Genomic DNA, 15,760 nt, shown 5'->3' on the forward strand with positions numbered 1-15,760 from the left:
ATGTATATTAGCCCTTTGATTACAATGAAGAGCAGCTTAACTAGGTCTTTCCTTGCAGCACTCGACCACACGACTGGACAATAATCAAAATAAGACAAGACTAGAGGCTGCAGGACTTGCTTTTTGGAGTGCGGTGTCATAAAAGCAGAGCATCTCTGTTTTACGGACAGACCTCTCCCGATCTGTACAACCATTGAATCTATATGTTTTGCTCATGACAGTTTACAATCTAAGGTAACGCCAAGTAATTTAGTCTCCTCAGCTTGTTCAACAGCCACACCATTCCTTACCAGATTCAGCTGAGGTCTAGAACTTAGGGAATGATTTATACCAAATGCAATGCTCTTAGTTTTAGAGATGTTCAGGACCAGTTTATTACTCGCTACCCATTCCAAAACAGAAAAGAGTAGAGGGCCTAGAGAGCTGCCGAGCGGTACACCACACTTTACATGTTTGACATTAGAGAAGCTTCCATTAAAGAAAACCCTCAGTTTTATTAGATAGATAGCTATGAATCCACGATATGGCAGAGGTTGAAAAGCCATAACACAGAAGTTCTCTCAACAACAGGTTATGGTAAATAATGTCAAAGTCTGCACTGAAATCGAACAGTACAGCTCCCACAGTCTTCTTATCAATTTCTTTCAACCAATCATCAGAAATGTTTGTCAGTACAGTACATGTTGAGTGCCATTCTCTATAAAGCATGCTGGAAAGTCTGTTGTTAATTTGTTTACAGAGAAGCATTGTATTTGGTCAAACAGATGATTGGTCTGCTGTTAGAATCAGGAAAAGGTCGCTATACCACTCTTTTGGTAGCGGAATGACTTTGGCTTCCGTCCAGGCCTGAGGACAAAGACTTTCCTCTAGACTTAGATTAAAGATATGACAGATAGGAGTGGGTATAGAGTCAGCTACCATCCTCAGTAGCTTTCCATCTAAGTTATCAATGCCAGGACGTTTGTCATTATTGATCAATAACAAAAAATAAATAATCCACATCTCCTACACTAACTTTACAAAATATAAACTTGCAATGCTTTTCTTTCATTATTTTATATACGAGTACGACGGCTCACTATTCGTTGTTGGCATTTCCTGCCTAAGTTTGCCCACTTTTCCAATGAAGTAATCATTAAAATAATTGGCAACATCAAATGGTTGTGATGAATAAGCAATCTGATTTAATGGAAAATGGATTTGAATTTGTCTTTCTGCCCATAATTTAATTTAAAGTACTGCAACTTTTTTTTTTCCATTATTCTTTATATCATTGATCTTGGCTTCATAATACAGTTTATTCTTCTTTTTGTTGAGTTTAGTCACATACATTCTTAAATTTGCAGTAAGCCAGATGTGCAGCCACTCCTTTTGTCCCATCTCTTTTAACCATACCATTTTCAATTCCTCCTCAATCCATGAAGCCTTAACAGTTCCAACAGTCAGTTTATCAATAATAGGAAAAAACTATTTCATAAATTCATCAAGTGCAGCGTCTGGATGCACCTTATTAATCACATCAGACCAACAAATATTTATAACATCATCCACATAAGTCACAAAAAAATATTTTTATGAGCTCTTATACACTATTTTGGGCCCAGCTTTCAGAACTTTGTCTTTCCTGGATTTAGCCACTATATTGTGATCACTGGGTACAGATACAGCTTTAGAACAAAGTACAAATGTGATCAATACAAGTGTCTGAAGTTGTTCCTGTAGTGTTTGTAAACACCACGGTAGGTTGATTAATAACCTGAACCAGATTACAGGCACTGGTTACAGTGAGAAGCTTCCTCTTGAGCAGACAGCTTGATGAAAACCAGTTAATATTCAGGTCCCCAAGAAAGCAGACCTCTCTGTTAACATCATACATTTCACACATGTTATTTAGATACTGACTATTAGCACTTGGTGGCCTATAGCAACACTCCAAAAGAAAAGGCTTTAGATGTGCCAAGTGAACCTGCAACCACAACACTTCAATAACACTTTAATACCACTTGACATAAGATCTTCTCTAAGCATTACAGGGATATGGCTCTGAATATATACAGCAACTTCTCCCCCATAAGCATTTCTGTCTCTTCTATAAATGTTATATCCTTGTATTGCTACTGATGTATCATCAAATGAATTATCTAAGTAAGTGGCTAATATATGAATGTTATCTGACGTTAGCAAGTAATTGATTTCATGAACCTTATTTCTAAGGCTACATATATTAATATGGGCTATTTTCATCCCTTTCCTGGGTAGCTTATCAGATATAGACATACTACTGAAAAGAGCAGACAAAGCAAGAGAAAAAAATATACATTCAGCAGTCCATTAATCAGTTAGTGTGTGTGTGTGTGTGTGTGTGTGTGTGTGTGTGTGTGTGTGTGTGTGTGTGTGTGTGTGTGTGTGTGTGTGTGTGTGTGTGTGTGTGTGTGTGTGTGTGTGTGTGTGTGTGTGTGTTTGTGCTGAGGGGTTGAAGCTATGAACCCAAAGGCTTGGCTCTCTCATCCCTTCCAGGCTTCTGGGAGGGAGGGTGAACAATGAGCCTGTCATAGCAGATGTAAGCGATGTCGCCACGTGCTCTGGCAGCTTTCATGGCTGGGATCAGTTCTTTCCTCTTCTGGCGCACAGCTTCCGGATAGTCCTCGTTGAGGCAGATATACAGAGCATTCAGAAAGTATTCAGACCCCTTGACCTTTTCCACAATTTGTTGCATTACAGCATTATTCTAAAATGGATTATACTTTTTTTCCCCCTCATCAATTTACATACAATACCCCATAATGACAAAGCAAAAACAGGTTTTTAGGATTTTTTTTAGGAATTTTGTAATTATTTTATAACTAAACTGAAATATCACATTTACATAAGAAGTCAGACCCTTTACTCAGTACTTTGTTGAAGCACCTTAAGCAGCGATTACAGCCTTGAGTCTTCTTGGGTATGACGACACAAACTTGGCACACCTGTATTTGGGGAGTTTCTCCCATTCTTCTCTGCAGATCCTCTCAAGCTCTGTCAGGTTGGATGGGGAGTGTTGCTGCGTAGCTATTTTCAGGTCTCTTCAGAGATGTTTGATCGGTTTCAAGCCCGGGCTCTGGCTGGGCCCGTCAAGGACATTCAGAGACTTTTCCCAAAGTGTTGTCTTGGCTGTGTGCTTAGGGTTGTTGTCCTGTTGGAAGGTGAACGTCGCCGAAGTCTAAGGTCCTGAGCGCTCTGGAGCAGGTTTTCATCATGGATCTCTCTGTACTTTGCTTTGTTAATCTTTCCCTTGATCCTGACTAGTGTCCCAGTCCCTGCCGCTGAAAAACATCCCCACAGCATGATGCTGCCACCACCATACTTCACCGTTGGGATGGTGTGAGGTTTCCTCGAGACGTGACGCTTGGCATTCAGGCCAAAGAGTTCACTCTTGGTTTCATCAGACCAGAGACTCTCGTTTCTCATGGTGTGAGAGTCCTTTAGGTGCCTTTTGGCAAACTCCAACCTGTCATGTTCCTTTTACTGAGGAGTGGCTTCCATCTGGCCACTCTACCATAAAGGCCTGATTGGTGGAGTGCTGCAGAGATGGGAAAACCATCCAGAAGGACAACCATCTCCACAGAGGATCTTTGGAGCCCTATCAATGACCATTGGGTTCTTGGTCACCTCCCTGACCAAGGCCCTTCTCCCCGATTGCTCAGTTCGGCCGGGCGGCCAGCTCTAGGAAGATTCTTGGTGGTTCCAAACTTCTTCCATTTAAGAATGATGGAGGCCACTGTGTTCTTGAGGAACTTCAATGCTGCAGACATTTTTTGGTACCCTTCCCCAGATCTGTGCCTTAAGCTCTACAGACAATTCCATCGACCTCATGGCTTGGCTTTTACTCTGACATGCACTGTCAACTGTGTTACCTTATATAGACAGGTGCGTGCCTTTCCAAATCATGTCCAATCAATTGAATTTACCACAGGTGGACTCCAATCAAGTTGTAGAAACATCTCAAGGATGATCAACGGAAACAGGATGCACCTGAGCTCAATTTGGAGTCTCATAGCAAAGGGTCTGAATACTTATGTAAATAAGGTATTTCTGTTTTTTTTTTTTTTTTGTAATGCATTTGCTAAAATCCTGGTTTTCGCTTTGTCATTATGGGGTATTGTGATGTCATAATGGGGTATTGTGTATAGATTAATGAGGAAAAAAATAGTATTTAAATCGATTTTAGAATATGGCTGTAACGTAACAAAATGTGGAAAAAGTCAAGGGGTCTGAATATTTTCACTGTATATGCCATTGACCCAACTGTTGACAAGGCTGTTAGAACTGCAATGTGACTTTGTTTGCCTTACAGAAAGCCCTGGTAGGTTTAAAACTTGTTGTTTTGTTGTTCTCGAATTCTCGCCAAAAGAAAAATGTTTCAGATGAACTACATATTTATTTATTCATTGGATGGTTCTCCCATCGATTGGGTTCCAGCCTCGGTATTTGGATTGACAAAAACTTGATGTTTAAAAAAATAAATGAGGTTGAGCTAGTTAAAAAGCCTAGATTTAAATGGGGCTTATTTTTTTATATAGATCTTTCCTCTCCCTAAATAGCAGGAAGCAGATTGTACAGTCAACTTTTCTGCGAGTTCTTGACTATGGTGACACCGTTTACCAGATTGCTGCAGCAACTACTTTTAAACCTTTAGATGCCATCTACTATAGCACCCTTCGTTTTATCACAGGTGACAGTTTTAATACTCACAACTGCATCCTGTATCAAATGGTTGGTTGGTCCTCATTAAAACTGCCACACACCTCTCCAAAGTGTCCACCATTCCTAAGTAATTTAAATGAACTTTTTACTTTTTACTAATATGTGACTCACCACCTCGAGTCGGTCATATTAGCAAAATTTGAAATAGTTTTTTTTTATATTGGATAAAAGTAGAGACTCAGAGCTAAAAAATTGAATATCATACGTGGCATTTTTGAGGAACAATGGGAAAGTATTTCTACCGTAGATCACCTCATTATTACCTTTTTGTTTTACAAAGTCCTACTCCACAAGCTTCCAACTTACCTGACTTCGTTGCTGAAGTATAAAAACATGAAAGACCAAACCTGCTCGAGGCCCTTCAGGTATAGACCAAATAAGGTAAATACTCCTTTAGTTTCAGTGCTATTGTTCCAGACGAGGGGAGAAGTCCACCACTACTATTGTTCCAGACGAGGGGAGAAGTGAAACCACTACTATTGTTCCAGACGAGGGGAGAAGTGAAACCACTACTATTGTTCCAGACGAGGGGAGAAGTCAACCACTACTATTGTTCCAGACGAGGGGAGAAGTCCACCACTACTATTGTTCCAGACGAGGGGAGAAGTCCACCACTACTATTGTTCCAGACGAGGGGAGAAGTCCACCACTACTATTGTTCCAGACGAGGGGAGAAGTCCACCACTACTATTGTTCCAGACGAGGGGAGAAGTCCACCACTACTATTGTTCCAGACGAGGGGAGAAGTCCACCACTACTATTGTTCCAGAAGAGGGGAGAAGTCCACCACTACTATTGTTCCAGAAGTGTAACGTCCGTCGTTAGGAATGGACCAAGGCGCAGCGGGATTGTGGACACTCATGTTTATTTAAATAAAAAACACGTAAAGCATCCACTTGAAAAAACAATAAACAGAACTTACGACAGCAACAGTCTTGCAGGCTCCTACAACGCAGTGCAAGGACAACTACCCACGAAAACCAAACAAACACACACCTACTTATAGGACTCCCAATCAGAGGCAACTAGAAACACCTGCCTCCAATTGAGAGTCCAGCACCCAAAACTACACATAGAAAAACAAACCTAGAACCTATACCAAACTAACACACCCCACTACACCACACACAAAACCCCATAATACAAAACAAATATACCTCTGCCACGTCCTGACCAAATATAATAGAAATAATACCTAAATATTGGTCAGGACGTGACATTACCCCCCCTAAAGGTGCAGACCCCGGAATGCACCTTAAAAGAAAACACAAAAATCCCCATTACCCCAACAAAACCAAAAAGCAATACCCCCTAAACAATAAGGGAGGGAAGGGAGGGTGGCTGCCGTCAACGACGGCATTGTGCTACACCCTCCCTCCCCAACCCACCTATCCTGGAGGTGGCTCAGGTGCAGGACGTGGACCTCGCTCCACCTTTGGCGTCGCCCACTTTGGTGGCGCCGCTAGCTGCGCCGGGCAGACGGGCCACTCGGGCTGACCCTGGCAGACGGACCACTCGGGCTGGGCCGGAGGACAGGAGGACCACTCGGGCTGGGCCGGAGGACAGGAGGGCCACTCGGGCTGGGCCGGAGGACCGGAGGGCCACTCGGGCTGGGCCGGAGGACCAGAGGGCCACTCTGGCTGGGCCGGAGGACAGGAGGGCCACTCGGACTGGGCCGGAGGACCGGAGGGCCACTCGGGCTGGGCCGGAGAACAGGAGGGCCACTTGGGCTGGGCCGGAGGACTGGAGGGCCACTCGGGCTGGGCCGGAGGACCGGAGGGCCACTCGGGCTGGGCCGGAGAACAGGAGGGCCACTCGGGCTGGGCCGGAGGACAGGAGGGCCACTCGGGCTGGGCCGGAGGACAGGAGGGCCACTCGGGCTGGGCCGGAGGACAGGAGGGCCACTCGGGCTGGGCCGGAGGACAGGAGGGCCACTCGGGCTGGGCCGGAGGACAGGAGGGCCACTCGGGCTGGGCCGGAGGACCGGAGGGCCACTCGGGCTGGGCCGGAGAACAGGAGGGCCACTCGGGCTTATCCAGACAGGCAGGGCACTCTGGCAGCCCCGAACAGGCAGGCCACTCTGGCGGCTCCGGGCAGTCGGGCCACTTTGGCGGCTCCGGGCAGTCGGGCCACTCTGGCGGCTCCGGGCAGTCGGGCCACTCTGGCGGCTCCGGGCAGTCGGGCCACTCTGGCGGCTCCGGGCAGTCGGGCCACTCTGGCATCTCCGGTTAGACGGGCAACTCTGGCATCTCCTGACTAGCGGGCGGCTCTGGCGGCTCCTGACTAGCGGGCGGCTCTGGCGGCTCCTGACTGGCAGGCAGCTCTGGTGACTTACGACTGGCGGGCAGCTCTGGAGACTTACGACTGGCGGGCAGCTCTGGTGACTCTTGACTGGCGAGACTGGACTGACACACTAGACGCCTGATGCGTGGGGCTGGTACTGGACGTGCCAGCCTGGAGACACGCACCTCCATGCTAGTGCGTCTAGCGGGAAACACCGGACCGAAAGGGCGCACTGGCGGTCTTGAGTGCAGGGTTGGCATCACCCCTTCCGGCTCGATGCTCACCTTGCCCTGGCACCTGCGGGGCGCTGGTACCGGGCGGACTGGGCTGTGCGTCCGTATAGGCGAGATGGTGCGTACCTCAGCGTAACATGGCGCCCTCCACCTCATACGCACCTCCCTGTAGTCACGGGTAGCTGGCTTACGGCTCTTCCTTGGCCTGGCCAAACTACCCGTGTGCTCCCCCCAAAAAATGTATTGGGGGTGCCTCTCCGGCTTCCTCGCCAGCCGTGTTCCAGCATAACGTTCGCGTTGGTTCCTCTGTCCAGCTGCCTCCACTCTCCTGAGTGCCTCCACCTGTTCCCATTGGAGGCAATCCCTTCCGGCCAGGATCTCTTCCCAGGTGTAGGCTCCCTTGCCGTCTAGGACGTCCTCCCATGTCCATTCCTCCATTTTGTTCTCCTGTGGCTTCCTCCTCTTCCGCTGCTTGGTCCTTTGGTGGTGGGTAGTTCTGTAACGTCCGTCGTTAGGAATGGACCAAGGCGCAGTGGGATTGTGGACACTCATGTTTATTTAAATAAAAAACACGTAAAGCATCCACTTGAAAAAACAATAAACAGAACTTACGACAGCAACAGTCTTGCAGGCTCCTACAATGCAGTGCAAGGACAACTACCCACGAAAACCAAACAAACACACACCTACTTATAGGACTCCCAATCAGAGGCAACTAGAAACACCTGCCTCCAATTGAGAGTCCAGCACCCAAAACTACACATAGAAAAACAAACCTAGAACCTATACCAAACTAACACACCCCACTACACCACACACAAAACCCCATAATACAAAACAAATATACCTCTGCCACGTCCTGACCAAATATAATAGAAATAATACCTAAATATTGGTCAGGACGTGACAAGAAGAGGGGAGAAGTCCACCACTACTATTGTTCCACTTTTCAAATTCAAGAGCTGAAGAGAAAAACATTTTAGGAATTGGATTGACAGATATATAACTGCTAGCACACAGTGATGTAGTTATTTTTTTTACTTTGTTTTTATTATTAGAAATATAATAAATTATTATTAATAATATTACTTGGCCCTAAACAATCCTACATCAGCCTGGGAGGATGAAACCCCTTCTCTCAAAACTCTCCCTGTCGATCTTCTGCTCTAAAATCTCACACTCAAAATATTTCTCTGCTGCAACTACCTCATCTATCTTCTGTGATTTTCTCTGCGCCAGCTTCCTCTGGGAGGCGGATACACACAAAAAATCTAAACAATTCCACTTCTCGAAACTCACAGATCTAACCATTCCCAGTTTGTCATTTACCCAGCCGGACACAATGTATGGGTCGGACAAAAAAGCAGGAATCCACACTTTCCAAAAATCTCACTCCTCCCGGTCCAGAATCATCTCTGTTAGGATTCTCAGGGAAAACTTTGGAAGTTTCCACTACACCTGTCGTCGCAGGTAGGCACACTTCATCCTGGACTGGCTCAACAAGGTTCTCAAGAGAGCGTGAAGACATACAAGTCATATTACTTGCTTTGTAATCAGGAGCATCCCTTTGCTTCTCATTTGTACATAGCAGGCGGGAGGGGGGGGGGTTGACACAATGACCAGCTGGCTAAGCTAGCACACAGCGTCATTCGCTCCCGCCTGCCGAACACCTGCCCTCGCTGTCGTTAACAGAACTGCAGGAAAACAGTGCCCAAAAGACGGGGCGAAGGATACTCTGTGTACTAGCTATAGCTAGCTACCATTGTTTTCCCCGCCTCTTCTTCTTCTGTGGGGTTTATCAGTGATAAGGTAGAGTTCAGTACAGTAGCGTTCAGTACAGTACAATATACTGTACTGGACTTGTCTGTAGTGTACTGTGCTGTATTATACTGTACTACTGTATTGTACTGTAGTCTACTGTGCTCTACTCACTGTACTGTAGTGTATTGTACTGTACAAACTCAGTACTGTAGTTTACTGTACTCTACTCACTGTACTGTAGTGTATTGTACTGTACTGTATTGTACTCAGTACTGTAGTTTACTGTACTCTACTCACTATACAGTACTGTATTTTACTATCCAAACTTGAGAAACATACGTCTATCATAGGTTCAGTCCGGTCCGTCTGTGGACGTTAACATCAAGGCCAGGGTGGACTGTCAAATTTAAACTAGTTTTCAACGTCCATGGAGGTCCGGTGTCAGTCGGTGCTCAGTGGGTGAGGATACTGTTTACAGTAAATGGAAAGAGCAGGGGATCATGGGTAGGTGTCAGTAAGAGCTAGGAGAGGTTACATTAACTGGGGGGAGAAAGAGAGAGAGAGAGAGAGAGAGAGAGAGCGAGAGGTTGTCCAGACTCAGACTGTTTTAACACCAGATAACAGAAAGACATAGAAAACAGTTATGAGCTGAACATGACAGTATGCCAGTGGAAGCGAGGACAGTAGCAGATGACTATTATGATTTCCCATTGAAGCCAAACCAGTTGCAGTAATTCCATTACGGATTTCTGGTAATTCTGTTTACCAATTTGGTAACAGAATTCCGAGTTTTAAATGACTTAATAATTCCTAAACAAAAATTGTAATCAGTACAATGACTATTGTAGGTCTACCATTACTTGTTATTTCTGTGAAGTTTCATTATCCTGTTGGGGCTAGGGGGCAGTATTTGCACGGCTGGATAAAAAAAATATACCCGATTTAATCTGGTTACTAATCCTACCCAGTAACTAGAATATGCATATACTTATTATATATGGATAGAAAACACTCTAAAGTTTCTAAAACTGTTTGAATGGTGTCTGTGAGTATAACAGAACTCATTTGGCAGGCAAAACCCTGAGACATTTTCTGACAGGAAGTGGATACCTGATGTGTTGTATTACCTTTAAACCTATGCCATTGAAAAACACAGGGGCTGAGGAATATTTTGGCACTTCCTATTGCTTCCACTAGATGTCACCAGCCTTTACAAAGTGTTTTGAGTCTTCTGGAGGGAGATCTGACCGAACAAGAGCCATGGAACGATGATGGCCCATTAGACACCTGGCGCGCGAGTTCATGTTGGGTACCCTCGTTCCAATACGTTATAAAAGAGTATGCATTCGTCCACCTTGAATATTATTCATGTTCTGGTTAAAAAGGCCCTAATGATTTATGCTATACAACGTTTGACATGTTTGAACGAACGTAAATATATTTTTTCCCCTCGTTCATGAAGTGAAGTCCGGCGGGCTTAGATCATGTGCTAACAAGACGGAGATTTTTGGACATAAATGATGAGCTTTTTTGAACAAAACTACATTTGTTATGGACCTGTGATACCTGGAAGTGACATCTGATGAAGAGAATCAAAGGTAATGGATTATTTACATAGTATTTTCGATTTTAGATCTCCCCAACATGACGACTAGTCTGTATCGCAACGCGTATTTTTCTGGGCGCAGTGCTCAGATTATTGCAAAGTGTGATTTCCCAGTAAGGTTATTTTTAAATCTGGCAAGTTGATTGCGTTCAAGAGATGTAAATCTATAATTCTTTAAATGACAATATAATATTTTACCAATGTTTTCTAATTTTAATTATTTAATTTGTGATGCTGACTTGACTGCCGGTTATTGGAGGGAAACGATTTCCACAACATCAATGCCATAGTAAAACGCTGTTTTTGGATATAAATATGAACTTGATAGAACTAAAAATGCATGCATTGTCTAACATAATGTCCTAGGAGTGTCATCTGATGGAGATTGTAAAAGGTTAGTGCATCATTTTAGCTGGTTTTATGGTTTTGGTGACCCTGTCTTTGAATTGACAAAACATTACACACAACTCTTGTAAATGTACTGTCCTAACATACTCTAAATTTATGCTTTCGCCGTAAAACCTTTTTGAAATCGTAAAACGTGGTTAGATTAAGGAGATGTTTATCTTTCAAAGGGTGTAAAATAGTTGTATGTTTGAAAAATTTGAATTTTGACATTTATTTGGATTCAAATTTGCCGCTCTTGAAATGCACCTGCTGTTGATGGAGTGCACCACGGGTGGGACGCCTGCGTCCCACCTAGCCCATAGAGGTTAACCTCCCTCCTCATGAGGAGAGACATTCAAAAAGTATTTCTTAAACTTACAGAAGGTAAACAATTTCTCCAAAACGAAATATAAAAGTGTTGATATAAGTTGGCAGGGGTCTTTACGTCACCCTGAGGAAGGCACAGTGATGCCGAAACGTTGGTAAATACCCATTAAACTGCCGGGAGTTTTATAAATGGAGTGTGCAATCTTCTTTATTTTGATAGTTTAGCGGTCTTTACGTCAACATTATTGTGTTTTGATGTATTTCTGATACCTTTTAAGACTTTTTCTGGTCGATGTTTTCTAAAGACCCCTTTTCCCCTCAGTTTATCCAGAAATCAAAGCCATTACCTATGCCTACTTTTTAGAGATGGAAAATGGTTGAAAAATGTACACTATATATACACACACAAAAGTATGTGGACACCCCTTCAAGTGAGTGGATTCGGCTATTTCAGCCACACCCGTTGCTGACAGGTGTATAAAATCGAGTACACAGCAATGTACTGTCCATAGACAAATATCGGCAGTAGAATGGCCTTACTAAAGAGCTCAGTGACTTTCAACGTGGCACCGTCATAAGATGCCACCTTTCCAACAAGTCAGTTCTTCAAATTTCTGCCCTGCTAGAGCTGTCCCAGTAAGTGCTGTTGTTGTGAAGTGGAAATGCCTAGGAGCAACAATGGCTCAGCCACGAAGTGGTAGGCTACACAAGCTCACAGAACAGGAACGCCAAGCCCTGAAGCGTGTAAAAATCGCCTGTCCTCGGTTGCAACACCGAGTTCGAAACTGCCTCTGGAAGCAACGTCAGCACAAGAACTGTTCGTCGGGAGCTATATGAAATGAGTTTCCATGGCTGAGCAGCCGCACACAAGCCTAAGATAACCATGCACAATGCCAGCTGGAGTGGCGTAAAGCACGCCGCCAATGGACTCTTGAGCTGTGGAAATGCATTGTCTGGAGTGATGATTCACGCTTCACCATCTGGCAGTTCGACAGACGAATCTGGGTTTGGCGGATGCCGGGTGAAAGCTACTTGCTCCAATGCATAGTGCCAACTGTAAAGTTTGGTGGAGGAGGAATAATGGTCTAGGGCTGTTTTGAAGGGAAATTTAAACACTACAGCATACAATTAGATTCTAGACAATTCTATGCTTCCAACTTTGTGGCAACAGTTTGAGAAAGGCCCTTTCCTGTTTAACATGACAATGCCCCCATGCACAAAGTGAGGTCCATACAGAAATGGTTTGTCGAGATCAGTGTAGAAGAACTTGACTGGTCTGCACAGAGCCCTGACCTCAACCCCATCGAACACCTTTGGGATGAATTGGAACGCCGATTGCAAGCCAGGCCTAATCGCCCAACATCAGTGCCCGACCTCACTAATGCTCTTGTGGCTGAATGCAAGAAAGTCCCTGCAGCAATGTCCCGTGTGGCTCAGTTGGTAGAGCATGGTGTTTGTAATGCCAGGGTTGTGGGTTCGATTCCCACGGGAGACCAGTACAGAACAAAAAAATGCATGAAATGTATGCATTCACTACTGTAAGTCGCTCTGGATAAGAGCGTCTGCTAAATGACTAAAATGTAAATGTTCCAACATCTAGTGGAAAGCCTTCCCAGAAGAGTGGAGGCTGTTATAGCAGCAAAGGGGGGACCAGCTCCATATTAATACCCATGATGTTTGAAGAGCAGGTGTCCACATACTTTTGGTCATGTAGTGTATCTATGCCTTGGGGGCTAAATCGATCCACCAATACAAGACCATTAAAAGGTGCACTGGACTATTAAAAGGCACAGTACAATACTTCTGTGAGAAAATCAAAACTTAAAAAAAAATATTTTTTCATTCTGATTTTTAAGCACCCTCAGCACCCCTATGTCCCGCGGCTATGTTTACATGTTCTGTTTAGACAGAGACTAGAGGTGAATTGACTCTGGCAGCCAAAACAATCTATACATGAATCGATTCTCATTCATAGCACATCAAAAATAATTTCCCAAATGCTAAATATACACTTACTGTAGCCTACTTTTTTTTTTTTTAAACACAGTTGCAGCAAACAGTATTTTCCAGTGACAAGTTTGTGGTGTCCGTCTTCCGTTTACACACAGGGTGTACAGAGATGCTGTTAGCGAACGTTAATTCGCATTGGTATAACTCAGTCTTTCTACTATTTTCCTTAAACAAGCGCTGTAACATGGAAATACGACCGTGTGGGAACCAAGCATTATAAAAGGTGCAAAGTAATTTCACCTTTATTATTAGTAGTAGTATTTTTCGCTGATATGAAAGATATAATACGTAACTTATGATTCCAAAACCGTACCCCACAGAGGAGTTGAAGTAGTTAGCTAGTATGAAGCGGCATATTAGATGACTTGGGGAGGCCAGTGATTTTGGAGAAAATATGCCTATTTTACAGTAGACTACAGTCACTGGCTGATGTTTAGTCCGGCGTGTAGACTACAGACTAAACTAGCCTACACATAGGAAACACACCTGACAACATGTAGCCTATATTTTCTCCTCCTGAAACTATACTATGATACAATGTAACACTCTAGAATAAACACACGTTTCATTGCCTGTGCTTGGTAACCTAGTCGCAACAGTGACAGCTACAATGTATACATTTTGCGCTCCATAGATTCTACTGTATTCCAAAATTAATATAGTTTTTACGCATGCGCACAAATATAAAAGCTAGACACTTAAGAACAGTCGGCAAAAACAGAGGAAATCAACCCAAAGTTTCCAGCTAGGGATTCGGTGGTTGGGGGATCGAAACAACGATGGCTTACCGAAACACAGGGGCTGGTGCTGGGGGTCGGTGAGCGCTGCACGGTTACCAGTGCCATTCAGCGACCGGGAAACAGATGCCTGAGAGAAAGCGACAACGGCGATACGGTCATAATTGTTTCGGGAGAAATCCGCTATACCCGGGTTATTCGCTCGTTTACAGACAACCAGCTACTCCCCGGCTGTTTCCTCTGGACGGATGGTCAGCGCATGTGCATTAAGCTCCATCTATTGACTCTGATGTAACCTGTTACGTGCTGGAAACAGACAGTGCAGGACAAAGTTTAACAAGTGGCCCCACAAGTTTTCTGAGCAAGTGATTTTAATTTTGTAAATCTTGTTCCCAAGTATTCCCACGCATAATAGAGACACTTGATCATATATAAATGTAAGCATGGTTTGAATTTATTATGTTTTAGTCAAATATTACATCTGTTTGCATCTTCTTGCTGTCAATTTGCAGTCTAGAAATGATTAGTCATTATGTTCCAGGCCCTGCTCAAGAAACAAATTGTCCCGCAGCTGAATCTAGTTGGATGATCTCTGGTTTAGGCTATGAAGTGAATCCCCACCCTCTCAAAGAATAATAAACAAGTCTATCTGCTGTGACTTGTTTTCTGCTGATAATTCAGTCACACACTGTAATAGAGAGTTTTCTGTATTATTACGATGGAAATGTTGTGAAATGAATTGTGTGGGGTGTTGTATTGTGGTGAAATAGTTTGTTTGACCTCTGGACTGTAGTTATGGGCCCCATAGCCTACTCCAGGCAAGCTATACAGTCACTTTCACCTCTCACCATGACAGTAGATTAACTCTAAAAAATAAAAGGTTCATGGAGTATCATTTAGGGGTTCTTCAAATTGAAAATGTCGGAAAAACTCCTATAAATTCTTCAAAGAACCCCTTTTAATGGATCCTCGAAGAACCTTTTGGTGTAATTTTTTTTTTTACTATTATTACCCACTATTATTATCATTATTCATAATAATACTCATAACAATAACAACAATAACACAATATTTTAGTTGTCAGTGTTTATTAGGATTTTAGAGGCAAAGCAGAATAAAACAATCCAATTATGAGGTGAACTCCTAGCAGAGCCCCAGGTCTAATGGATATATCCTCTGGTGTGTTGATGTTAATGTGTTGATGTTAACTCCGTATCCATAGCCAGAATGATTTTGCAGTGCATGGTGATCGAACAGGTTATATTCATCAGGTGTAGGGAGGGTGAAGTCTGTGAATTCATTTTTTATTATACAGATGATTAACAAAACATGCACATGACAGTATTCATACCTTGGTTTTTGTGGTAAATGTGAATTAATTTTTTTGGGGGGATAATGTTTTTAATACACATACCTTGTCCATAATGTAGAGGCCTTTTGGATATTCATTGAAGAGGTAAGGGAGGAGGAGGATGGTACATGTGATCTGCATAACATACCAATACCTATTGACATACCTTTGCATGCCTCCTTGTCTGTATACCTGCAGACACAGACACAAAAGTGAGCAGTTCAGTCATCTGCACCCAATACAGCTAGCCTTCAACATATTCCTATAGCCTACATATTCTCACCTCTTTGTTGATTGATATCCACTGAAGTGTCCATTTTCT

The 15,760-nt window shown here is 43.7% G+C and overlaps 1 protein-coding gene and 1 non-coding gene across 2 annotated transcripts in view; one reads left to right on the forward strand and one right to left on the reverse strand.

The window, feature by feature from the left end:
* LOC106603982 (protein phosphatase Slingshot homolog 2) overlaps positions 1-14,376 on the reverse strand; it is a 65,444-nt gene extending 51,068 nt beyond the window's left edge. Inside the window, 1 exon segment of the mRNA XM_045713871.1 lies at positions 14,139-14,376. Within this exon segment, the coding sequence (XP_045569827.1) occupies positions 14,139-14,195 (57 nt within the window). The 5' untranslated portion in view covers positions 14,196-14,376.
* trnat-ugu (transfer RNA threonine (anticodon UGU)) lies at positions 12,762-12,835 on the forward strand. The gene has a single exon. It is a non-coding gene; the product is annotated as a tRNA-Thr (tRNA).
* Positions 14,377-15,760: the final 1,384 nt, after the last annotated feature.

Source organism: Salmo salar, unplaced genomic scaffold (genome assembly GCF_905237065.1).
Source record: "Salmo salar unplaced genomic scaffold, Ssal_v3.1, whole genome shotgun sequence".
Lineage (NCBI taxonomy): Eukaryota > Metazoa > Chordata > Actinopteri > Salmoniformes > Salmonidae > Salmo > Salmo salar.